Source organism: Ceratosolen solmsi, unplaced genomic scaffold, assembly GCF_000503995.2.
Source record: "Ceratosolen solmsi marchali unplaced genomic scaffold, CerSol_1.0 scaffold13, whole genome shotgun sequence".
Lineage (NCBI taxonomy): Eukaryota > Metazoa > Arthropoda > Insecta > Hymenoptera > Agaonidae > Ceratosolen > Ceratosolen solmsi.
In genome coordinates, this window is record NW_011948418.1 from 7392835 (window position 1) to 7419368 (window position 26534).

The 26534-nt window shown below is 32.5% G+C and overlaps 1 protein-coding gene across 2 annotated transcripts; it reads right to left on the reverse strand.

The window, feature by feature from the left end:
- Positions 1 to 432: 432 nt before the first annotated feature.
- Positions 433 to 26534, reverse strand: LOC105360202 (proton-coupled amino acid transporter 1). Of its 2 annotated transcripts, XM_011497037.1 has the most exons (11): positions 26391 to 26534; positions 11009 to 11103; positions 10433 to 10555; positions 9064 to 9214; positions 6437 to 6567; positions 4823 to 4907; positions 3770 to 4042; positions 2846 to 3027; positions 2512 to 2541; positions 1133 to 1305; positions 433 to 766 (listed from the first exon to the last, which is right to left on the reverse strand). In XM_011497037.1, exons 2-11 carry the CDS (start codon positions 11101 to 11103, stop codon positions 516 to 518), a joined length of 1494 nt encoding a protein of 497 aa, XP_011495339.1. In that variant the 5' UTR covers positions 26391 to 26534; the 3' UTR covers positions 433 to 515. The 2 variants fall into 2 exon arrangements, with proteins under 2 accessions (XP_011495339.1, XP_011495340.1); XM_011497038.1 differs by lacking the exon at positions 2512 to 2541.

A 26534-nucleotide genomic window follows, 5' to 3' on the forward strand; every position in this document is an offset into this window, starting at 1 on the left:
AATAATTTTTATGCATTTTTTATGTACATAAATTACATCATTAGCATCGAATTCACCTTGTTTTTCTCATGCGTATTGCTCATACGAAGCATTATTGTTGAGGCATTTAAAAGATGAACTGTGATAGGATAATCGCAACTAATCCTCCATCCCCTGCAAGAGAAGAGTACGTAAGTGGATCGTTATTTTACACTTGAACCTTATCTATTGGCCATTCGCATCGATTTACGATAGATCGTATTAAAGTTATAATTGTCAATTTCGTATCGTACACACATAGAGAAAACGACGATAAAATATTTATAAATTCTCTTGATTGATATAAAGTATAAAGTTGTTGTTGTTGTTGTTGTTGTTTTTTTTACTATTCTGCACATAAATGTGGTAAATAAATATTCGCAATTAACAGTCTACGATATAGCTTCGATTCCAAATCAGTAGTGTTTTGTTCGTTTTTGTTTCATTGGTCGATCGGTTCCGAATCCCACTCTTCCCTTCCGTCCTCGTCAGATCTCTTACGAACCCTTACTACTAAATGCCTTCAAAATCTGTGTGATGCTCTCGTAGGTGCCAGTGACGCAACCAAGGAGCCCAATGAGTAGTATGAAGACGTCCTTGATGACGGTAAATTTGCCGAGGGTCGCGTTCTGCCAGCAGACGACGATCTCGATGATCGGTGGGATGAGGAGAGCGAGGGCGGTGCTACTTACCGCCCCGACCAGCGAGATGAAAAGTCCAAGGTGGGGGATCGCCTCCGCGAGAACAACTGTCGAGGTAAGCGCGATAATGAGATTAAAGATATTTACAAAGATCTTATGCTTTAATGCGTAATCACGGCAACACCACGAATTTACCATTCAAACTCGTAATTATCATTTTAACGTTCTGCTCGAGTAATATCCAATTATCGTAAAATAATTAAGCTTCGCGTGCTTTCATGCTTGAAAATGCGTGAAAATAATATCGAGTTTAAGGCCAACTGTTATACATTAACTGTTCATCGGGAAAATCCCTCTATCGTTTTAAGAACGGATGATGAGACGATCAAATTTCTCTTAATTAATCACTCGCCATAATCGTCTCTTCGACAGCTTATTATTGTACATATTGAAAATGTAACTATGAAACTTACAAGTTAAAAAGCAGAGTGTCGTTCGGAACATGATTTCTCCAGCGACGGGCCAACGACATGGACCAAACTGTCGCTCAAATTCGGGCCACATAATTGCGATTGGTACGTAAAATTGAAGGGCGTAGGTCAGTAGAATGCTTAATGATATGGCAATTTTTATACATTGAGGTAGACTGAAAATTCAAAATCATTATTAATTGAGATACGGTTGCGAGATTATGTCAGTCTAAAAGGACCAATCCTAACATTATTCGCATTACGTGGACGATTTTGCTTTTCAGTTGTGTACACTGACACAATTCCTTATTTACATTATTAATGATTATATGTAATTATTGGAAAACTTGATGGTAATAGTACAGTTTATTCTTTGGTTTTTTTCGTGTTTTTTTTTTGTTTTTTTTTTTGTTATTTTTTTTGTTTTTTGAAAACCGTTACACGCTCCAAGCAAAGTATCTCCGTGAAATAATGTTATTTAGCTTTATGTAGGTACGAAGTTGTTATCGCTTAACAAAAATTTCTATATAATTGAATCATACAACTTTTATTTAGATCTTATTTCGGTAGAGAATGATATAATGATTAGCACGAAACTTTTTTCTTCGTTTTTCTCTTTTAATGCAATATCAATTTCCAGCATGCAAAAGTAAGAAAATTGTAAATAAACTTAATAAACTTAATAAACTTAATATATATATATATATATATTATATATATATATACTATATTATATATATATATATATATTTATATATATATATTATACATATATATATATATATATATATATATATATATATGTCTTTTTAAAAACTACAACAAACTTAAATAGAGAATTAATAATTAATATTTATTACAATTAACATTACTCTATTTTATTATTATTATTATTGTTATTATTATTATTGTTGTTGTTGTTGTTGTTGTTGTTATTATTATTATTATTGTAATTGTTATTGTCGATATTGTTATTTTTTTCAAAATCCAAATACTTGTCATGCAATATAATTGAAAATTCCACCACGCATATGTAACTTATTTACTATTCATGTAAAAATAAGGGAAATAGCTTGAATGAAAATTTATTTCAAATTCTAAACGATCGTGTTTTTCAATCTTAAAATATACAATATTAAAATAATTTTATTAGTATCCGATTACTTTAAATGCAATTGACAAAATAGGTTTGGAAATTTTTCAATAGCTCAACATTTCAATAAATTTTCATTGCCTATTATTAAATAAATGAGAGCGTGTTAATATCAATTTAATTAATTTGTAAATGTCAGAAGCGTTACAAATTTATGATTAAGCTTGCATATCTTAACGAATATCATGCTAGCATACGTCTAACTAAAAGTTTAACAATAAATATTAACCTGGAGTTGAAACTATATCCATCCTGTAATCTTTAATAATAAATAAAAATCGTACCTTTAGTATTGAATAGATATTAATATTAAAAGTATATTTCTTATTAATATTGAAAGTATGAGTGTCGTTGTGATTAATAAGCTCTCAAACGATTAATAATGAAACGTGGTTGAAATTGTTTATACGTGTGTGAAAAATTGCATTTACCGCATCAAAAAAATGAAGAAAAAAATATATATATATATACACAAGTATCACATACACGTTGTGTTATGTAAATGTTGTGAAAATTTTATGTTGCGTATTGAGAAAATAGTATTATAGTAAAACTGTACTGACGTTTCCGATTTGGGTTCGAGATTTAATGTCACCGACCCTTGAATATTGTCGCCATACTTCAGATACGCCAAGAAGCCAAGAACGACGAACATCGCGCCGACAATGACCATTCCAACATTCAATACACCCATTGGCTTGTCAAAGTTCTTTGGTTTTTTCATTTCATTTTTCAATGGCAACACCTACAAATTTCATAAAAAAAAAAAAAAAATATCCGTAATTATTAACGGACGTATGAAGAAACGAGATAAGGATGTAAAAATATCGTTCCTCTTGAAAGTATGAATAATTATATCTATCTGAGTCTATAGAAAGGAAAGTAAATCATATTTACAAATTTAATCGAGATAAGTGTACATTGCAGTTTTATAAATTGAAATAGCATAGTGTAAATAAAACGAGAATTAATGATATTCGAAACGCGAAGAGGAAAAATCGGTCAAGTTCTTATGAATTTTATACTGGTTCGTTTGTTTTAATTTTTTGTTTTGTTTTGTTCTGTTTTGTTTGTTATTTATTGGATATAATAAAAATTTACATACTTTTATATTTACAAATGGTGCTATAAGAGAGGTAAAAGAACATCTGTGACATTGCACAATCGAATACTATATAAGTGTGCATGAAAATTCATTTAAACAAAAGATTCCAATAATTGTTATTTTAAATATGAGCCGCTGAACTTGTTGGCATAAAGAAAAAAAAAAAAGAGGAAGAAGAATTTTTATCACGTTATGTCCATTTATTACTAAGCTTTTAATTTTATTCTCTATTTAAAATGTAAAAATGTCAATCCACCGAGCCACATATACAATTTGCATTGGCACTATGCGCGACGATACTATCAGCCTCGCCCATGCGTATTGTCATTATCACACTGAAAATAATGATCCACCGGCTTAAAGGAGCGACGAAGAATCTTACCAAAGTGATGCCCTCGAACGAGTAGATGACTGTACCGAAGAAGAGCGGCAACATATTCCAATCAGCAACGTATCGGCGCTCGGATATGCTCGGCAGATCGTGACACATTATGTAGATAGTCGCGATGTAGCCCGAGAATATGAGGATATTCGCAAACGAGGAAAGCGGTACGAGGAACTTGAGATTGCGTATCCACGTACTTAGCATCATTGGTATCAAGACCAAGACCATGTGGATGTGAAGGTCGAGGTCTATGCCCCAAACCTCCACGACCTGCGAACACACATCAGCATGAACATATACGAGAGATAAGCAGATTCATAAAATTTTGGCTCCATCTCCATAACGATATTGAAAATGGGAAAATCATACGTAACGAGAGATTTTATTTGTGAGGTTAATGATTTATTTAAAGGTTAAAGGATTAGTATCAACGACTCCACAATCGTAGTTACATAGTTAATTATTACTAACAATATTGTTAATTGTCTATATATTTTTAAGAAAACATTATTTAATCATAATTTTTCCGACATATAGTTGTTATTGTTTTTTTTTTTTTTTTAATTTTTTAAATTTATTTTAAAATAAAATTGTTACAGATTCATTATTATTTAGCCTCATTTTAATAATCGGAATTTTATTTAACCAATTACAGTATTATCATCAAGCATTCTCTTAATATTTCTTCTTAATAATTCTCAAGGCTAAATAACAAAAGAATCTGTAACAATTTTATTTTATTAAAAAAAAAACCATTATTCTTTGTTTAAGAGAATGTATTTTATAGTTTTTTTTTCTATTTTCGATTTTCTTCACTTTTTTTTTTTTTTTTTTTTTTTTTTTTTTCATTTCAAACTATACAAATTGAAAAATGTGACAATATATTTAATAAAAATATTCACGGCAAACAAAAATGAGTTTTAAAAAGTGAAAAAAAAAGACAATATTATAAAAATAATTTATATTTGTAAACGATTATTCACGAAATGGTTTATAATGACGAGAAGATTATGTAGAAAGAACGCCAGTGCGGCCAAAAATAAATCTCACCTGCTGCATATTCGTAGAAATAAAGACAAAATAGACACAGCAAAATCCAAGTTGCGTAACGCATAGAAACAGATTAACTAACTTTCTGGAAAGATAGAAAATAACAATCTTATAGTGGAAATTGTCAATTTGGCGTATAATGTTAAAACGTGCGTTTCCAATCATCTAGATATTCTTCGAAAAATTAAAATATTCGTATAGTTTTCATTCATAATATTATGGATTTTAGTGGATAAATTTTAACTTTCATAATTCAAATAAATCTGTAAAATGTAAATTTCATACAATTATTTGCGATAAGTGAATACAAATAAATATTTATAAAGAAAAGCATTATTGAATCAGACGAATGAGGTATGGTAAAAATTCAAGTTTAAATAAGATTTGAATATTATTTTTATGGAAATACATTTCTAGATGCATTAATTATTAGCATTTATTATAAACAATATTGTCAATAGAAACACAAAAAATGTTGATATTTTAAAACAAAGATTATAAATATTATTGCTAGTTAATATTAAATTTATTTATTGAAAAGCTAAAATCTGACCTTTCTTGTCTAAAAAGAAAGAGAGAAAAAATTATTATTATCAATCTTTTATAATCAATATAATCATTAATTTGCATCAAATAATTCGAGTGAAATGTCAGGCTGTGAAAATATAATCTATTAATTTAGACTGATTGGGAAATTTTGATGAAAACTTTTCATCTGCTTTGAAAACCAATTATTATTATTGTATAATAGAAATATAATGGAAATATGTTTTAGCGCGTAAACCGAATTCTTTATGTGAATATTAACCGAACAGATGACCACATATGAAAAATATAGCCAATTATTTAAAAATAAAACGACACTAAGGGTATAATTAATTAAATCTATTACGTTGTTAATAGAATTCGATAATTGGATTTGTCACACTGCGACAATTAAGCACTTACCTTTCTAAAGATATTTATATCAAATAAAATTTTTGTAAATACAATTTCCTTTCCGAGCAATGTCCCATGCATTTGGCTTAATCAGCCAATATTGTTTTAATAAAGCTGTGCTGTTAAATTGAATATGTTAATAATATTGTTAATAATTTAACAGCTGTAATTTAAAAATCTTTTATAAAATTATTCATGCTGTTGTATACAATGGAATATTACATTTTTTTAGTTACTAAATAGTCCAGTGAACTTAATAAACCAAGTACATCTTAATATTTACGTATATAAAAGTAAGAATTGTAAGAGACGTAGTGGAAGCGAAGAGTCTAACATGTGCTTAAAAGATGAAAAAAAAAAAAAAAAAACATATACTACTACGTTTCAAAGTAGGAGGGCTATGTGTATAAAAAGTTCGGGCTTACCCGAAATTCTCAAGACAAATGACTTGCACTTAATGTGCGAACATCTGTCTTATTTCATAAATTTACGATCCTAACTACCCATGGCAGCGAGCGTCGTCAATTCTCGCGTGTTTCCTGATCAGAAAGAAAAATCAAGAAAAGCCATAGGCACTGCTCGATGACGCCCTTTACGACTAATCGCGGCTCCATTGCGGGTCCATCTAACGACCAATGATTCAGCAGCGACTTTAGCGATTGCGGTACGACTTACCTCATGAACACTGCGTACTTCCTGAGGGCAAGTGGACCCGTGGCGAAGCACAGCTCCACCGTCATCGCGTACCCTGGCTGCCTTTCCAAGGAGCTGCCCAGTCGTCGTCTCACTTCCGCGTTGCAGTTCAGCTGGGGAAAGGGATCGAGCTTTCAATTTGCCTCTACGCGGTTACGAGCCTTACGAAGGCTCACGACAACCTGTCACGCGACTTCGATCGCGTCGGATAATCAACCGGTGTCACGTGCTCGGGCATTCGCCACGTTAAATGTTTGCCCATCGGCGACCATCGTTTCTCGTCTTATTCATCGGGGATGTGTCAAGGGAGCATGTAAAATTGCATTCCCGGTACAATTTCACTCGTGCTGAGGCATTCCTCCACCCGTAAGCACAATAAAGCTCGTTCAAAAGCTTGCCAGCATTTTCAATGCTTTCAATTCATTCGGATTATTATGAGAAATCGGCGAAAATTTCAATTCGTATCGCAATTATCCAATGTATTGTACTATTTTAAATATTATTTCTACGTTAAAATAGTATTTCCTCGCATGACAGTCGATTCTTATAAATATTACTTCCTCGAAATATTTTATTTATGAAGGATGCAAATTTCGTAGAAACTCGAATAGTGTATATTATAAAAAGTAATAAAGATTGCAATGAAAACAAAAAAAAACAAAACAAAAAAAAAACAAAAATACATTGAAGATACACGAGCAGATATTAAATGAAGATAATAAATTGTTTTGCCTGCCTATAATAAATAATAGCCTGTAAATTATTAATTTTTATTATATTTCTAGAAATCATCATTCAATTCTAACGAATCGTTCTTTTATTATGAATTAAAATTACTAAAAATATCTCTGTAAATTGTTGAGATAATTCATTCGTAATAATACGTTAAAACGTAATTATAAATATGGCACAGAGCGAGAATACATAACATAACGGCGATACATTATTTCCCTTAATTAATCAATACATTCAATATTTATTAATTATTAAGTAAAATTTTACAAATTGCATTATTATGAAAATGATTTTAAAATTATAACGAATGTATGTTTTGCAACATCTTTGTAGATTGTTGACGTATTAAAAAAATTAACGAACTGGTCAATCTAGTCCTTTTCAATTCAAAATCAATGCAAATTTAAGTATATTCTGACTTCGCTTACTAAATATTTTTGAAATAATGTAAAAAAACAAACGAACAAACAAACTATTTAAATGAAATTTATCATCAGCTTAATATTTAATGTTGTATGCCAATCTTAAGTAACCATTTTTTTCTCTTAAGTTTCTCCTTCTTTCTTTTGAAAACCAATAATACGGAATTTATGAATGACGAATGCTCGAGGCTATAAAATTTTTTTTTTTCATTTTAAGCATTCACCCACTGACTAGAGCGTTACTGAAAATTTGCATAAACACCTAATGGATAAATAAAATGTTAATAAGTTATTGATTTTAAAGAGAGAAAAATTGATTGAAAATTCATTTGTTAATTAATTTTATTTGCCATTATACCTTTATTCGTTAATTTAATTTTTTCTTTTTCTTATTTTATTTATTTATTTATTTTTTTTATTTTATTTTTATTTATTTATTTATTTATTTATTTTTTTTTGCTTGTATTCCTTACTTTCATTCAAATCTTATATTCGCGTATAAAAATAAGCTCTAGTCAATAACGTGAAATTACTTTATCGACTTGCCGTATATTGATTCACCATATTTGTTTATACAGATGTTATAATAACATAAACGTTTCCTTAACGATAAACATGTCCGTGCCCATAAAAGCCTGTTGTCCAATAAGTCAGTTTATTTAACTTTAATCGCTCGCGATTTCAAATGATCCCATAATCGGCGCATTTCTATCTCATTTCTTTGGCACATTATAATTCATAAATAAGTGTTCCTAATAATCACTAATAACTGACCAGTCACATTATATAATTAACATTTAATAAACGTTGGCTAATTTCGCGTACAATACTATCGCGGGTACAACGCTTTTTACAACTCCCGAATGAGTAATTCTTTATTCGGAATGCAATTGCGATAACAATCAAGTTATAAATTTGTTCAAATATTTATAATGTTCATCCATATGGAGACAGTGTGTTTAATTCGAAAGGAAATAATACTTGATGATAAAGAGTTATTACGAATGACTTGTATGCATGCGCCGTGTTCAAAATATGTTCGACTTTAATTACAATCATGCCAACTAATAGTAGTTTCGTATATACGTCGGTAAAACTCAAATAGAACACAAATTTTGTCGGAAAGCTATCTTATTAGACGTTAGGCGAGAGATGACGATATCAAGGAGCGTAATAGCTCGCTTAGGGGCATTATCGGAAAAGTCTTGAAAATAATAATTGAGCCGAAAGGGACTCTCATGGGATTGGCTTTCAAAATCATTAAATACATACGCTCGTACGTGAATGAGAGTACATTGTCTCTTAGTATTATCAGCGAAACCAAACGCGCAAAGACCGGCGCAAGCCATTAGCGAGATGCAATTAGTCCTTGAATGAAATTAGAAAGAAGTGGATGTTGCAAAAGTTTAAAGCGAGTAGCGATCGCGCAAAACCGCGAGCATAATTACGTACGAGTATGTGCTGGGCATGAATGCAAATAACGCCGAGGAATATTGTGAGTGGTGGGGCGAGCAGAAGACCCGCGTTTTTGAAAGCGTCGCCAAGCGCAAACATGCCAGAGCCAACGTTGCACTTAAAGTGGTGCATCAGGGTCTCTATGTACCTAAAACAGACATTTATTTCTCGTTAGTGAGCGACGCCGTTCGTCTATTAATACCTTCGTCCGCTGCCTCTTGCAAAAATAATAATAATAATAATAATAATAATAATAATAATAATAATAACAAACAATAACAAACAATAACAAATAATAATAATAATAATAATAATAATAATAACAAACAATAACAATAATGATAATAATAATAATAATAATAATAATAATAAACAATAATAAGAATAATGATAATAATGATAATAATAATGATAATAATAATAATAATAATTATTATTATTATTATTATTATTATTATGATGATGGTGATGATGATGATGATGGTGATGGTGATGATGATGATGATAACAACAACAACAACAACAACATCGACAATAACAGCAGCAGCAGTAGCAAAGATAACAACAATGCTAACAACAATAACAAGTAACGGAGTAATCGTCTTAACGTTGCATCACGACTTTGACTTAAGGAGCGCGTAATTTTAACGTATCGATATAACGAAACACTTCCCCTCCCCCAGTCTTTATCTAATTTTTAAGATCTATTTGCTTCCTTTCATTCCTTCGTCCCATTTATCTAAGGCTTTCGTGCGCGCGCGCGAATCCTTTTTTTCATAAGATAAATCTAACTAATTGCCAAGGCCGATCAATGGCGTTTTTCCAAATTTCTACAGACTCGCGAAGATATTTTCCATTTGTTGCCGGTTTTGGTAAATAACACGTGACGACTCGAGATATACCTCGTCGGAAGATGTACTCGCTTTGGTAATGCTTAATTAAAAAAAAAAAAAAAACAAACAAACAAACAAAAAACGATCGTTTACAATTCATCGACGACTTTAGATTACATGGACTAACGGTCATTGGTGAGCAGCGTTGGTGGCATTCATTAACGAAGTTGCACATAAGATAAAAAGTATTTCATCCAATATTATTTATGAGGCTCGAATTGAGGTAATATTGATTGTAAACATCACGAGTGCCCGTAATTTTCTTATTTACGCTTATAATTTTATGTCATCGGTAGCACCCTCTTCTATTCTAACATCCTACTTCTATTCTGTCTCAGATTTCCTTGTCAGCCGCTGCCTGCGCATTATTACCACCGACGTTGCGCTTTAATCGAGGTCGGCGAAACCTCTTGCATCTGCTCGTGCGGGACTTCCAGACTCTGTAAAACTTCACGCCGCCTGCCTGCACTTACGAGGTCGAGTGGTTCGATCCTGTGGCGTGTCCATCGCCGCCCCCGCCACTCAATGCCTCCACGTCCTTATCCAGCTGCAGTATCGGATCCTTCGATTGGAAAGCTCCGAAGCCACTGCCGTTCCTGCACATAATACATTATCTCTTCGTAATCGACTTCGTTCAAAATTCTAAGCGCGCATTGCATATTTTTGCCTTCTCGATTCTCAAAAATGACTTCTTAGATTTTAAAATGCTTGCTCAGCGATAAAGGATTGTTTGTACAAAAATTAATACACTATTGCTTCAGCATGCCATAAAGATTAGGATTTTATGATTTTCGGCTTTAAGAATTAAATTTAAGCAAATTTTTAATAAAGTTCGCACTATTTGTTTGAGAATTTTTTTTCTTCTACTTTTATGTCAAGTTGTTCTTAGTTAATGCCATCGATTCCATTCCACTGTTTCAAACACACAAATTATAACGTTTAATATATATATATATAATAGCAATAGGCTCGTCCAAGCCTATTGATAATGAAGAGAGAGAGAGAGAGAGAGAGAGAGAGAGAGAGAGAGAGAGAGAGAGAGCTCTTACCCAGTCGGATCATCATCTTTGGTTGCAACATCTTTGGTTGATGATTTTGTCAGCTTATCCGGCGAATCTTGAACGGCCTTTGTATGCAATTCCATCTAGAACGACAGATAAGTTGAAACGAGTATCTAATGGACAGTATTTTATAATAACTATTTTATTTGGCTCTAGTATGCATTAATTTGAATGAAAAGTGATGTTATATTGCTTATCCGTACTTATTTAAGGTTAATTTGGGTTATTGGGGTTATTGGGGTACACACTGAAATGTTGCATATTGTTGAAATATACATAATATGAATATTCTATGAATGAGTGACTAATATACGCAAGATACTTGGAAAATATCTTTTCTTTGATTAATATAAGAGATATTTGTCCAAGTTTTTTGCTATATAAAACTTAAAATCGTATAAATCGCTTCGACGTCGAATCAACGTCTGCTTTTGGGGAATCCAAACACAAGAGCGATTTAGTCTCCGAAGAGGTCGTAAAAATCTTGTTTAACTAAAACTCATATCTACTTATACGATAAATGCTTCTCATTTTACTATTTACTTGCAATTATTTTATCACTTAAAAATATAACAATATAAACTCAGCTATTGAGAGTAGTAGTGTGGTGCGGGTTGGTGGGGTGACGGGGGGGGCGAAGATTATTATAGTAATATATTAAGAATATTATAATGAAAAGCAAAAAATCGTACTAAAAGTTAATATTACACTATGTGGTGTTCATACGAATTTATTAATTGTTTTATAGACACAAACTTTCACTCCACAAAGTTTAAACTATCTATCTCTGTGCGTGAACCGATGATATTCTTACTGATTTCGTTGTACATAACTTGTAACCGTATATAAGTAAAATTTATTGATAAGCGCGATGAAAGTTATCTCCAGTCCCCTTATCAATACAAATAATAAATAAGCGAGTCCTTCGGAAGCTCTTGTCAATAGCAAATATTATCGAACTACAAAATGCAACGGCATTAAAAATGCATTTTACGATATTTATTTAAATATAATGATCGGTAAGTGTCGATCGATTCACTCGGAGAGATTCTCAAAGGCCGTGTTGATCCTTTTAAAGTAGACAGATGATCCTGTCTACTAGGGGGACGCACCGACTCCATATCGGCGATTCGGTTCTGCGGATGTGAGCGCCGGGTCCGTCCGCCCACTCTCAGTGGCTCTCAGCGGCTTTTCTCAGCGAAGCAAAAGAAACGTCGGAGTCCCCCCTCCGCGCCAAAGGCATTTGCACCTAAACGTTATTGAGATCAGATCGATGAATTGTCGTTCCGGCTAATTAACCTAAATTTCACGGCTAATAACGCGATTTATGCACGAGTGCTGCGCGGCCCCGTGCTTTGCGGAGCTTTTTTTCAATCTGCCGTAATGTATAGGATGGAGGAGATAGATTAAGAGTCTCGTGCCAGAGAAAAAAAGGTTAAACATTATTATTAGACGCGCGCTCGTTCCCTTTATTCTTTAATGCTAGAGATACTTGTTTTCTCAGGCTTTCAATGCTCAATTCCCTTCGGCCCATTGAAATATTTTGCCATAAGATTAAGTCGTCTGATCGGCTGAGCTTCATAGGTGGCAAATTCAATTATTACATCCAATTGATTTTATTTATCTGATTGGCTTGTATCTAATGTTTGATAACAAATTACTTGATATTACCAATCCATTGTTATCTCAAAGGCAGCCTACGTATTATGTATGTCAAGCGATTCATAATCCAATCGGAGCTCTGTTGAATTTAGATTAAAAAATAAAAGACTTATTCGCCAACGGAAACCATTCGAGGGACAATATGATAGCGAAATAAGACTTTAAATAAGACCTATGAAATAACGGTTTTATGTGGAGCTTCTCTTTACAATGCCGACACATCGCTCAATTTCATCCGTTAATATTCAATGGAAAAGCTTCGTCCTGTGCACATTTTCAAGCAATTATTTTAATCATCTATTGTATTGCAAACAAGTACATTTACACCAAAGTCCTACCTAATTATTATAAATACAATGGATCGTTAATTTTTCTTTCGGTTCTATCATTATCATTATCATTATCATTATCATTATCATTGTTATCATTATTATTATTATTTTCATTATTTTCATTATTTTCATTATTTTCATTATTTTTTCGTTATAGTATGCTTCTTTTCTTTGCTTTTTAAATTTTACACTCGATATTTAACGTTGCTTATTGCTGTAATTATTCATAATAATGCGAGCAGCATCAGATAAGATATTTATTACACTTTTACCTTACAAAATGGCATTAACATACTTTATAAAAAAAAAAAAAAAAAAAAAAAAAAAAAAAAAAAAAAAAAAAAAAAAAAACAACAAAAAAAAACAACAAAAATGCATTTGTATCACGTAATGAAAAAGAATAATTGTACGTATTAGCACGTAACGAGTTTTGAAAAAACTGTCTCGGTATAATTATACTTTATATTTTATTTTTACTTTTTCGTTTTACTTTTATTACTCATTAGTATTAGCAAGCAACCTACGACGACTCGAACTGCATTTTAAATGCACTTTTTTTTTTTTTTTTATTTTACGTTAATAACGTTAGAAAAATATGAGGTTTCGAGTTCTTATTTTGCACTCGATGGGTCGATAGGTCCCTTCGCTTAACTACATCGAGCAATTCAAATAAATGCCGTTGCTAAAGTACAACAAATACATTCTTATACGTTCAAAGTATTGGTCGTTGCGAAATGCACGCGCTATAGTAGACGGATGATTCGGTGACGAAAAAAAAAAAAAAAAAAAAAAAGATATTTTTAAAATATGAGAGCAGCATGCTCGCAAAGAACATTGCGTACAATTAGTAAAAGTGAAAGGCATAGATTGTTGCTTGTCTCGTGACCACTCGAATTCAACGGGAGCGTAATTTTCTTTTGAAATTAAGCGTAACGTAATATCTCATGGCAATATCAATTGCAACGAAACGAAAATAGTCTCGAGCTCCTGCAGCCCCGTGTATGCTAAAATGCTAAAATGCTAAAAATTGTCACGATAGCGTGATATTGGGAAAAAAACTCCAAAATAAATCCTTAAGTTGGGAGACCGACGATTCTTAATAAATAACTCTCGAGCTTGATGATCTTGTCGCACGGTTGCGTTAGCCGTAGATATTTTTCGACATCGTGCGACTCTTCCTCCGAGGCGTCCGTATACTTTAGTCCCAACGTATTATTTCGTTCTTGCTCGTGATTCTTTGAAAAGACATCGTCGTCTCAATTGTGCTTTCATCCTTCCGTATCCGGTGTCTCGTCGCCACCTACAAGCGACCCCACGCAGGCGCACACTCGGACTTGCCTCGATTGAACGAAGGATAGACGAGTTGAACGATGTAATTACACGTTAATGAGATAATTCGTGGTTGGACAGTCGCGATGCTGTCGTTTATTGGATATGCAGCCGACCGGCGGTGACGTCGGCCCTCCTTATCAAACGGCACTGATTTGGCGTTATTTGTACCGTAGATAAATACCCAATTGGCACGTACGCAGCCGTGTAATAATAGAGGCGATTGGTAATGTGAAAAAAGTGCTCGGTCTCTATAAGTCGGAGGAATGATTTGCGTTGTAGCAATTAAGCTCGATGCTCGGCTCGAGAATTTTGTTGCATGTCCAAAATGGGCGTCGCTCGTCATCCGTGCGATTCGCTAATGCCAAAATTTTGCGTCCAACTGTAGGCCGGAGATTTGCATTTTACGCGCCTTTTGCGCTCACGACATTTGCTTAAAATCTCGTTACGTCTACTCTCTCATGTATTTACGGCCTATAACAGCATTAATAATCGATCGTTACTTGTTCATACGATAAATTATTGGCCGGATTTACAAATTGCAAATTGTATTTGTTAAAGTCGCTTTTCCACGAATACACGTTCATATAAAAATTCTTCTTATTCCCTATACGAGATAGCAAATGGTTATACACGATAATCGTTATTTTAATTCGTGTTTTTATACGATTGGAGAGGCATAAGCTCAAAACTTCCGGTCAAGTGAGCCATAAATGTTACTTTTATTTCTCTATTTATCTATAATCGGCGTTTCAACGTACATATCAAGTATACGGTTTTAGATAAATAAATTATACACGCGAGATGATACAGTAGAATGTACGTACGTGTGGACGAACGTAATTTCATTTATTTGAAAATAGCGATTCAATATAATATAATATAATATAATATACATCATAGATATATATCAATTGAAGTTCAAACTTTCTTTCTTCTTTCATTACTGCATTATTCAATACGAATAATAAAATGCCGTATTATCGCACATTATTCATCATATTCCATTATAATTTTTTGTGTAAAATACAGGCGACAATAAAAAAAAAAAATTTTTTTTGGAAGCGAGTGACTACTTTGACGTATATAAACAAATTTTAGATAAAAAAAAAACTAAAAATCATTCTATTTAATACATACATACATATATATATATATATATATTTAAAAGTTTGTCGAATGTTTATAGAAAATAATTATATAATGGATAATTTAAATAATTGTTATAGTACAATAAATGTTATAGTAATTAAAATGAGTCATTATGACGCTTCGTTCTACCTCGACAAAAAAAAAAAAAAGAAAAAAAAAAGAAAAATTAAATGTTCATTATCGAAATAAAAGATTAATAAGTAAAAAATATTTTAATACAATTATTCCAAAGATATTTCGTGCATAAAATCACGTGTACAATTTTTGTTATGTGAAAAATTTCGTTTTATTATTTGGAAGAATTTTGTGGAAGATAATTGTATTTGACTAAATAGAAAGTACATACTTTAGATGCTATGCGCAAACTGTAAGAGATAATAAAATGATTATTGAACGAGTGAGTTTGTACTTTTTCATCGAGCTCATTTAAATTACCCCAAAAAGAAGAAGAAGAAGAACAAGAAGAAGAAGAAGAAGAAGAAAGAGAAATGAAAAGAATCGACCAATTGATCGAACCTCGCGTTCTACTGTATTTTCAAGCGCAATGGAAATTAACTGTCATGTTATTTTCATTTCCTTACAATAAATTTATGTTCATTAAACATTATCGGCGTCGCTCATAATTATTAAACGAAAGCTTACTTGAGCTGCCAAAAGGGTACACCACAAAGATTACGCGAACAAGTGCCGATAAACAAATGCCTGACCACTACTCATCCACGCTATTTTATCAATACACGGCAGCTCGAGATTAAGATTCGTTTACACGCCGACGCTCTGCAACCTTCGACCTAAAAATAAGGATACGGCATCCTAGGACGGAGCAAAGGGGAGGGAAGGGCAACAGCGATTCTTCGACCCGTCGCCCAGTGGCACTATCCATATTAACGCAGATATCGGCCGGGACGACGGATTCGACGTCTCAAGCCCGGCGTCTATCTTTAGATCTCTCGAGCGGGCCCTCTCGTCGAGTGAATTCGCCTTTCCTCCGTTCGATGAGCCGGCGCATTCCGCAATCAGCAATCGGGAAACTGCCCGTGGAAAGCGACGACGCGCGTGCGCCATCCGTTAAACGCGTGTTACCTACACTGTAACGTCCCGTCGCCGCTTAGAATGGCGCGACGCTTTCCGTTAAATCCGTATTCGTCGTTTCCGAGGCTCGCGGCCTCACTACCACTTCAGAAGACTCTTTAACATTCGGTGGGCTTTTCTCAGGATGGTATGAACGCGAACCGCTATAAATATAGTAGCTATAATGGAAGAAGGTTGAAAGTCCGGTGAGCGCGTGGTGAAGCTGCCACGAGGGGATTCCGGATCCGAGATAGAATAGCCGGGCGGCTTTTTTTAAATTTAGAAGCGAACGGCCCGTGGGGAGCCCAGTGTGCCTCGTCAAGCATATAAAAGTACTAGGCGGTGGCTATTAATTGGATCGGATCGGCGATCGAAGGACTCGTCGTAGGGCGAGTTGGCGTCGGCCGGTGGTGACCCGCTGGCCAACCACTTCCGCCACTACGCCAAACAATATCCATCACAGTAAAATCGAGGGACGATAATTGCGACTAAAGCCGAAGGTACGAGAATGGCGCAATCGTGGGCTCCCTAAGGTCCATCGACGCTTTTTTCAGCGGGCCGAGGTTACCGAGGTTAACGATATACGGTCGGGTTCTCGCGTTCGGGTCGGTTTCCACCACTTCCCTCGGTGGGTTCGCACCTGCGCCTTGGATTTTTGACTTTTGAATCGGGGAACCGAGGGACTTTGAGCAACGCTTACTCGGCCGTACAGTTGATTTTCTTAAGTCGATTAGGGTCAGATGTGACTGCGAATGGTAAATCGATAGGGTTATTTTTGCACTTACCGGGTGAATTTAGACTTTCCGTCGCGATTGATCATTATGAATGATAGGTGCTATCTGACAATTATCAAAGTTGGTAATTTTAATTAATGTTTGAGAAAATTCAACTGGTCTTAATTCTTAAACTTCCATTGGGAACTGCCATTGGGAAATGAAAATGCAAAGATAGATTGTTGAATGTTGAATTTGCCAGCATAAACTCATTGTAAACTCATGTAGAGCAGTTGCCGCTTTAAATATTTATCTATTTAAACATTGAAACACTCGTCGTTTGATATGTTTATTAATGGTAAATATATTTTTATTGTCGTGACAAATAGTTTATTAACCACATATTGACACATAAAGTGTTTGCTAATGTCGTAACGAGTATATCAAGCATTTTCACGGGGCATATTTTTCGCTTATGTATGTACTTTCTTCGTTAACTTTTATTAACTTATGTTATTATGATGTTTTACTTAATTGTTTGAGAAGCCAAAATGTACGAAATTATTAAATAAAATTACAATAATTTGAGTTTATTTCAATTAATAAAATTGTCAATGTACGAAACTTTAAATACATTTGCCATCCTTGACATACACTTTGCTAAATTAAAAGCGCTCGTCTTTCGCTACTAATTGTTCTAAAACGTTATGTATTAAAAAAAAATTAATAAAATATTTATGGCATATGCATGCAAATTATCCGTCACGGCTGTATTAAATTGTGTAGAGTAGATTCGCTTAGAAGTGCTGTCAATGAAGGAAATAACAATGGTTTTGTATCGTTGTTGTCGATACAAAAACGAAATGATTAAACAAAATTTTGATACACAATTTTTGTACACTATGCTTTCACGCCCAACCAAATCCATTTGATATACGCGTGCGTACGCATGCGCGCATGTGTGTAATTCTAAACAAACATAAAGTATAAAAAATCAAAATATCCTTCGTGATAAATCAAGATAAATTTTATTGTCGTGTGTATATTTTTAAACGGCAATTGACGCGTGAAAAGCAACAAATCATAAAAAAAAGGTGGTATCGTGTTCTTATGTGATAACGTAAAGAACGGGTAATTTTAAGAATAAAATTGCTAGAAAATATATTCTTATGCCAATACTTAAAATGTATTAACGTCAGAAGTTTAAATATCTTATACAAGAAAAAAAAAATTCTAAATTAAAAAATGAAATAAAAGTCTCTGTAAAATCAGTTGAGAAAAATTATGTCAATACAATTCCTCTTATTTTATAAAGTCTTTTACAAGAAACTCTACTATCTACTAATAAAATTGCTGACATTTGTATAAATTTACTTTTTAATTTATTACACGTGTGACTTGTAACACTGTAGAAATGTAATTTTTTAAAAGTAAAAATTATGATTCTAATTATTTTTAAGCAGCTACAGTTGCAATTAGTGCTGAATTGCAAATCGTTAAATATAAAAGTTAGAATTACGCGGTGAATAGAGTTTGATGCACCGAAATGTTTAAATAATAGTCCAAGAGCAAATAACAAATTGCTATTTATAATTACCTTATGATATCGGTAATTTAATAATTAATCGCAATTATTATACTACAACAAAAATAATTAATTTAAAATTCTTTTTCACTAAGTGATTAGGGAGTAAATTAAAACGATGCACTCGCTTGGCGCGCGGAAGTTCAAACGCAAGAATATACTTTCGTTCAATCTCGAATTTAATCCGAAACAAAAATGATAATCTAAAAGTAGATTATTCAAATCTACTTAAATGCTTATTAATCTATTTTGACAAATTATTTTGAGAAACAGTCATAAAGTACGATAGACATGCTGCTATATGATAAGATATTTACCGACGAAAGTCAGATTAGCAAGTCAAGCTTCATGAACTCAAAGCAATTATTTATATAATTAAATTAACAAAAAAAATATAAAGTGATAGATGCAAAGTGAATTTGGTACAGTCATAATCTGATCTCTGAATTATAACTTCAAACGGAGATTGTTTATTATAAATTCAGTCTTCGAAGGGCCGATAAAACATGTAATAATACTATATTCGGCTGACTTATTCATTTGGTTTTCAAAAGAAAAATCCGATTATCAAAGAACAATTGCAGATCCTTTCACAAATAATTAAAGAACAATGATAATTGTATAAACAAATTATCCGTAATATATTAAAAACATTTTACTAGGCGTATAAAACATAATAAAATAAATATGTAAAACATCTATGTAAAACAATTGAAAATTTATTAAAATTTTGAAAGATCTGTAATTAATTCAAATTAAATGGTGAAATATCAATTAGACTAGCTGTTTTCTCTTCAATGCACTATAAAAATTGAATGACCAAAGAGTTTTCTCCGAATGATATGAGTCAAATTCTATGATGTAATATTGAATAATAAATAATATAAACGTGGACTTAAATTATAATGCAAAAACTTCAACATTAAGTACCGAACGTAATGGATAATTAAAATATATTCATGCAATAATTCATTAGATATAAAGATAATATAAAGCGATAGAATAATAAATAATTAATTAACAATTAATTAATAAGTAATAAATAATTTGTAAAAATATTAAAAAAATCTTTAAAAAATAGTTAAAGAATTAAAATAATTAGATAAATATAAATATTTAAATACGCTATAAATTATAATTAGCTTATTAGCTAATATTAAAAAATAATAATAATAAGAAAAAATAATAACTATTTCTATTACATATTTAAAAGAGTAAATAATATATTTTTAACGATTAATTCAAGTTATACATGCAATTAAATATTTATACTTTATATCAATTCAGACGGAATCCCTTCGATAATCTGTATAAGTCGAATATAAAATAATTAAAAATATAAAATAACTAAAAAACAAACATATACGAATAATTCATCTAATTATTTATTTAGTAATTAAATGTTTTGAATATTTTGAAATTTTGCTTGAATATCGATAGTAATTGTAAATATTACACTATCAAAATTTACTTATGCGAAAGTCAATATTTAGAAAAAACTTTCACGAATCAAATATGATTATTAAAAGATTTTTTATATTATTCATTGCAATTATTCGTAAATTTTTGTCTAATAAGTCGAATGAATAGTCGATGTAAAGCATTAAGAGTAAAGTAAAATAAAATAAGTATGTTATTAAAATCCTTTTTAATGAATTATCAAATGAAATAATACAGTTATTATGCAGTAGCCTTTAATATAATTTCAACCATAATACAGATTTTGTATTATAAAAAAAAAAATTCTGTATCCGCTTTAAAACGACAATGGTCATATTAAAAAACTGTCATGTTATCATTTGAAAATGAAGTTTATAATAAACGACATTGGAAATAAGTACACTTAAAGAAAATGTAATTTCACTTTATCTTAATGCCAATGATTTTATTATTCAGGGATTATGGTAGGTGCTAGTAATACTTTTTATGTATATCAATTAAAAGTCTTTTTGATAACATATTAGCTTGATAAAATAGTACTTAATTAAATTCGACATTTTACTAATTTGACAAATGATAATACTTTGCTTATCTGTAGACATAAATAAACATGCGTGACATTCGTAGTAAATTGCAATAGCTTTTTATCGTTCAAAATCCGCAATGTTTTTGTGTACCTCTTCGCAAATTTTTTCTACTCGATTGACTCGAGGTTATTGCGTTAAAAATTTGAAGAGCAACACGCTGACCTTTTTCTTATTTTCATTTTTATCTTTATTAAAAACAAAAAAAATTCAAATCCAATGATTACTTAATAGATTTTAATGTTTGTAAGAGTTGTGAATGAACTGTCAACTGTTGCGTTATCCTTATTAAGATTTTGATTATTCGATTGAAAATATTTTAAGAACAAATTTACACGCTTAAAATTCATTCGCTAATTCCTGAATAATCTTAATGTCATCTATTAAAGCATATTTCATAATTTTTAAATCAAGCTCAAACAACGTGATTATAGCGCACGATCATTTAAAATTTTCTTACAACCTGTACATTGGCTTTAAATTATTTTCTCAATGATAATAAATAAATTTACTAAGATGCTTATCACTTGTTTTCATATGCCGAGCCAAAATGTTTAACATCAAATAATATAATATAGTTATCGATAAATAATACATTACAGACTTGAAATAAGGTTTTGACTTAAAAGTAGTTATCTTAATTTTGTGAAATGTAATTATAAATTACTAATGAGCTTCAATTTTATTATACCAACACTATTAATTGACAAATTAGTTTGTACATATTCTTATCATTATTCTTTGTATTGATAAAAGTAAATAAATAAAAACAAAAGGAGGAAAATCTTTTGTTGTTGTCAAACGATATATTTTCACATTAAAGTTAAGAGATCATTGTTTGTTGTTAAATATTAAAAATTATAATTATCAACTTGTAGTCTTACGTGTTAATTAATTTTCTCTCCCTTGCTCACACACGTATATGCATATATTTGGATTATTTATCGTTGATCCTAATCTTAATTACTTAATCGTCATTAGAATTATTAGAAAAATATTTCTAATCAAAGATCTTTTGTGAAAAATTATTATGATGCATTGAGCATTAAGCAATGCCTAAAAAAAAAAAGAACGAATAAATAAATATATGCATGCATTGAAATGAATACACGCACACGCACACACAAAAAAAAAACCAAATAATATCGAGAAACACGTGCGAATCGTTGATAAGGTAGCTCATGATCTTTCTTCATCGTTGTCGCATCAATTGAAAAGAAAAAAAAACGAAAAAAAAAACGTTTTCTCATTCGGAAGTAATGATTTGTAAGGGGCGCCCAAATGCCAAGATATGCTTTATCAGCCAATCGATAATCGCCTCCCGCAACCCGGAGAGAAGCGTTCCCCCGATTACGATACGTCACCGGCTCGTGCCAAAAAGTCATCTCTTAAAGTGGCGCCCTTGGCTCGTCGGTGCTGACGAAGAAGAACGGCCGCGACAAGGGAATCACGGATGTCGCTCGTACGTGCCGCGACAATATTCGCGAAAGTCCAGGCACTTGGCGCGCCCACTCGCGATTATTTGGAAAAAAAAATACAGCCCCTCCAACCGAGTCCCAATCGAGTCTAAGAATAAAGTCGGCTTTTCACGGCCAACGTGGCAATAGCGCGCATTGCCGTCTAAATGTTATTAAGCGGCCGAGATCGGCCCGAGTGGACTTTAGAATGGGCTCGCGCCACGATATTATCCAATGTTCATTACAGGCAGAACGAAAAAATTAAGGGCGCCACGTGGAGTCATTCCGGAAATCGTCGTCCGTCCTTGTCCTTTATTGCTGATATAAGCCCGAGCGATAGGCCAGGATCGTTAGCTATTTTGACGTGCTGCTGTGCATTTGATCTCAGATAGCGCGAGTGGCGGCCCAGATAGAGCGAACGGTTATCGTTTTGGAAAAATATTGAGCAGCCGATTGGAATAGAAAATACTTAGCATAATGTGCCGTCACGCTGCTTGAATTTTAAAACGTATTTAAGTATTTGTTTGGTTTTAAAAGCATTCGTTCGAGCATTCGTTCGAGCATTCGTTCGGGCATTCGATAATTTTATTCCCCCACCCCCTCACACCCATTGTAATAAATAATTCCGCGCTATTATTACGATCTGATAAATATGCGAGAAAGACTTTTAAAATACATTTATTAAGCCGAGATTAATCTGTAAACCTCAAATGAGATATTAAAATCAATCGGCTTAAACGGCCGAGCAATGTTTGAACGACTATAAATCTTTAAGCATTAATCAAGTAACAATTTCTTCAATTACCGTCTATTGACCAGAGAAAATTGAACAAGATTCATAAGCGCCATTGATTCATTTCGTGTCTGTAATTGAACTTTTTATCTCGATTTAATGCCGGGCTATAAATATAAAAATTGCATTGTTGATAAGTCACAATATATTTGATAGTTAGTTTGAGGAACATGGATTAATCATAATTGTTAATCAATTGTACGATCGACGAGGCTAAAAATACACGCTACCAAAAGAAAAAGAACAAAAAAGAAAAAGGAGTAAAAAAATTTTAATCGTCGCTACAAGATGATAAATGTTGATATTGTTGAAATGCTAAGTAGCTTAAAACAAGTTACAAATTTCCATCCAAAAACCATCTTATTTATTCCTTTAATAAAAAACATTGTTTGACTTAACTTAATTTATTTCAATGTAATGCATAGTTAATACGGTGATTAGCATTTTTATTTTAACATATAATTAATTTGAATATAAAAATCATTTTAAAATGCACTGATGCAATCAATAAGTATTTCAAGTTAAATTTTATCATTAAATTTAGCAAATAGTACATAGTATTATAGTATGATAGATAAGGAAAGTTGTAATAGAGACATTTTTGTTTTCTGTAATAAATAAGAAGTCGGAAATTTTTCGTATCACCTTTAAATCTTTAAATCTTTAAATCTTTAATGCCACATCTAGGAACACAGCAATATGGCAAAGATTTATTAAACATTAACATGCATGTCAGTTTTATAACTCGTGATGTATTAAAAAACTGCAAAATATTATTCGATTGATAAATTGAATGACTTGGGAATAAAATTCGTCGTTGCAATTAATTCAAACAATTTAATGCGATTCAATATTTGTAAAACCATAATATAGCGTAAGGGCTCGCAATTGATAATAATTTTCTCATTCGTTCGTAATGACCGTATTTTGAAGAAAAACAAAACAAAACAAAACAAAACAAAAAACATTTGATACAAATAATAACAAACAAGTAATAAAATAATTAGTAGTTTAAAATTAAAATGATTATTATTCTATTCATTATTGATTGGATCTATTTGCAACATTATACTTCAATCTCTATCGATGTATTGGAGAAGTTGCATATCTCATAATTCAAATATCCTGAAAAAATTATATGGATATAGAATTATTAGAAGATATTTTAAATTTGAATTGCATCGGGAAACGACTAATATCCATAAAGGCGCCAACAAGCCCAGACTTTTCTTATTCAATGAAATTTCCATTTATTTACAAGAGTACTTATCAATTATAAACGAAGCTGTAAAATTATCAAAGATTTTGTCAGATTCCTTTTTTATTATCACGTTTTATACACACAAGACTTGTCTCCGTAGTCAGAAAATAGAAATTGCATTGTCGAGCATACACTTTATTAACTATCATGACGTTTCATTGAATTAACTATGTTTAAAGGTATATGTTGATATACTTGCGCACACACGCGCGCGCACACACAAGCACACACCCTTCCCGCCCCACGCCCCAAGTAGTAAACAATAACGGCACTGAAAACACGAGCATGTTTATGTAGTGAATTAGCGGAGGTGCGCGATAATCGAGGAAAGCTAATTAATGAAATGGAGACTTCAATGTCGCCCCAAAGTGCGCTAAAACGTGTTTGCTCACATTTAATTCACTTTCAATTGAAGTACTATGTCGAATGCGATGAAAATACTTGAAAAATCATCTAGATGCACGACATCCTTCGATATTTTTTTTTTTTTTTTTTAAAGAATATTAGATATTTGAAGTTGTAATTCGTCAACGTAATAACGTTGGTTTGATTTTAGATAATTTTTTTTTTATTATTATTTATATATATATATATATATATATATATATATATATATATATATATATATATATATATGGAAACAGCATGTTTCTCTTCTCTGTTTTTTTCATTTTTATAAATTGTGTAAAATCACAAATGCATTTATATCTGTTCGCGTGAATGAGTTTAGATTTCTATCGGTTCGTGAATTTGACAAGTGTCGGCCAAGACTTGAATTCAATAATAGTTACAGCGATAATATCGGTATATCAATTATCGTTATCGCTATTCTTACGGATTAGATGGAAAATAAAGAGGTGCGATAAATCAAAATCCGTAGTCTATAAAAATCTTGGTTATGAATTTTTAGATTATTCTCGTTAACGAATACTGCATATTGTCGGTAAAAACTAAAAACAAAAACAAAAAACAAAAAAAAATAATGAAAAGAAAAAAAGAAAAGAAAATTTACAAGCCCGTGTAACTTGGAGCGTCTGCGATAAAACTGATATTGAAGTTTAATAATATATGCTTGTCATAAGTGGACCATATTGAGTCACAGACCTAATAACGATCCGTGTAAACTATAAAATAACGATTGTAGTGGTGGTAAGAACGATAGCGATGAAGGCTTCTCCTCGTACAACTTATTTTGTTGAGCACTAAAAGCATGGAGAACTTATATCGCTTATAAGTGAATTAGTAAGCATTCACAAACTATAGATTTAAACACGATAAGATTTTTACGTCGGTCATTCGATTTCTAGCATTCCCTGAAGTTTATTTTTCTCTTTCTTTCGTTCTTTCTCCCTTCTCTCCCCCGTCCCTCGCGCACTTTTTTTTTTCTAATTCTCTCTCTCTCTCTCTCTCTCTCTCTCTCTCTCTCTCTCTCTCTCCACTCGCACTCTCACACTCTCTCCGTTCTCTTTTATAACCACGAGGTGAGTAACAAAGGCAGCGGAGCAATTGAAAATATTTATAAAAACGAAAACAAGGGAACAATCATTGCGCTCGGGGTTTTGGTTATCCGCTGCAATACTATGTAAGTAGCGCGACGTTATCGGGGAACAATTATTAAACGCCAGCCTCGTGCCAGTACATGCGGCTTAGTTGACATTTGCTTTAATTGCAAAAGCCAATAAGTAGCCGCGTTGGGCCGTTTATTATCAAACTGTTTTCATAAGCATAAAAGACAATATTGCAAGGGAGATACACAGGAGGCGCATCGCGCGACTCGTACGGGACTCGCGAGGGCTAATAATCGGCCCTCGGTGATTGATGTGGACTTACGCAACCTACGGCGCCGCGTTATTCGACAAAACCGTCGGTCCTGCGTAAGCCTATTTTCAGTCTTGGGCCACCGACTCACTCGGCAAAAACTTGGCGACGAAAAAATGTAAACGCAGACTGGCTAGTGTGAGCGGGGACACCGAGAGACCGCGAGGACGCACCTCTGCACGCGCTTGGTTATCCTGGCGACTGTATGAGCTGATGTCCAGGTGGGCTCGTGGTCAGCTATCCATGGAGCCGGTGTCTACTTCCGATCCTCGCGTTCCTCTCCTCGCGGCACTCGCACGTTAAGCGCTCGACTTTGG

What these genes read in the sequence shown, in the direction of transcription:
- LOC105360202 (XM_011497037.1), bottom strand. Translation starts at nt 11,103, where the DNA reads ATGGAATTGCATACAAAGGCCGTTCAAGATTCGCCGGATAAGCTGACA. An exon ending in GGATCGAACCACTCGACCTC is followed by an intron (nt 9,215 to 10,432) that starts GTAAGTGCAGGC and finishes TGTCTGTTTTAG; the next exon opens with GTACATAGAGACCCTGATGC. An exon ending in CTCGAACCCAAATCGGAAAC is followed by an intron (nt 2,542 to 2,845) that starts GTCAGTACAGTT and finishes TTATTATTAAAG; the next exon opens with ATTACAGGATGGATATAGTT.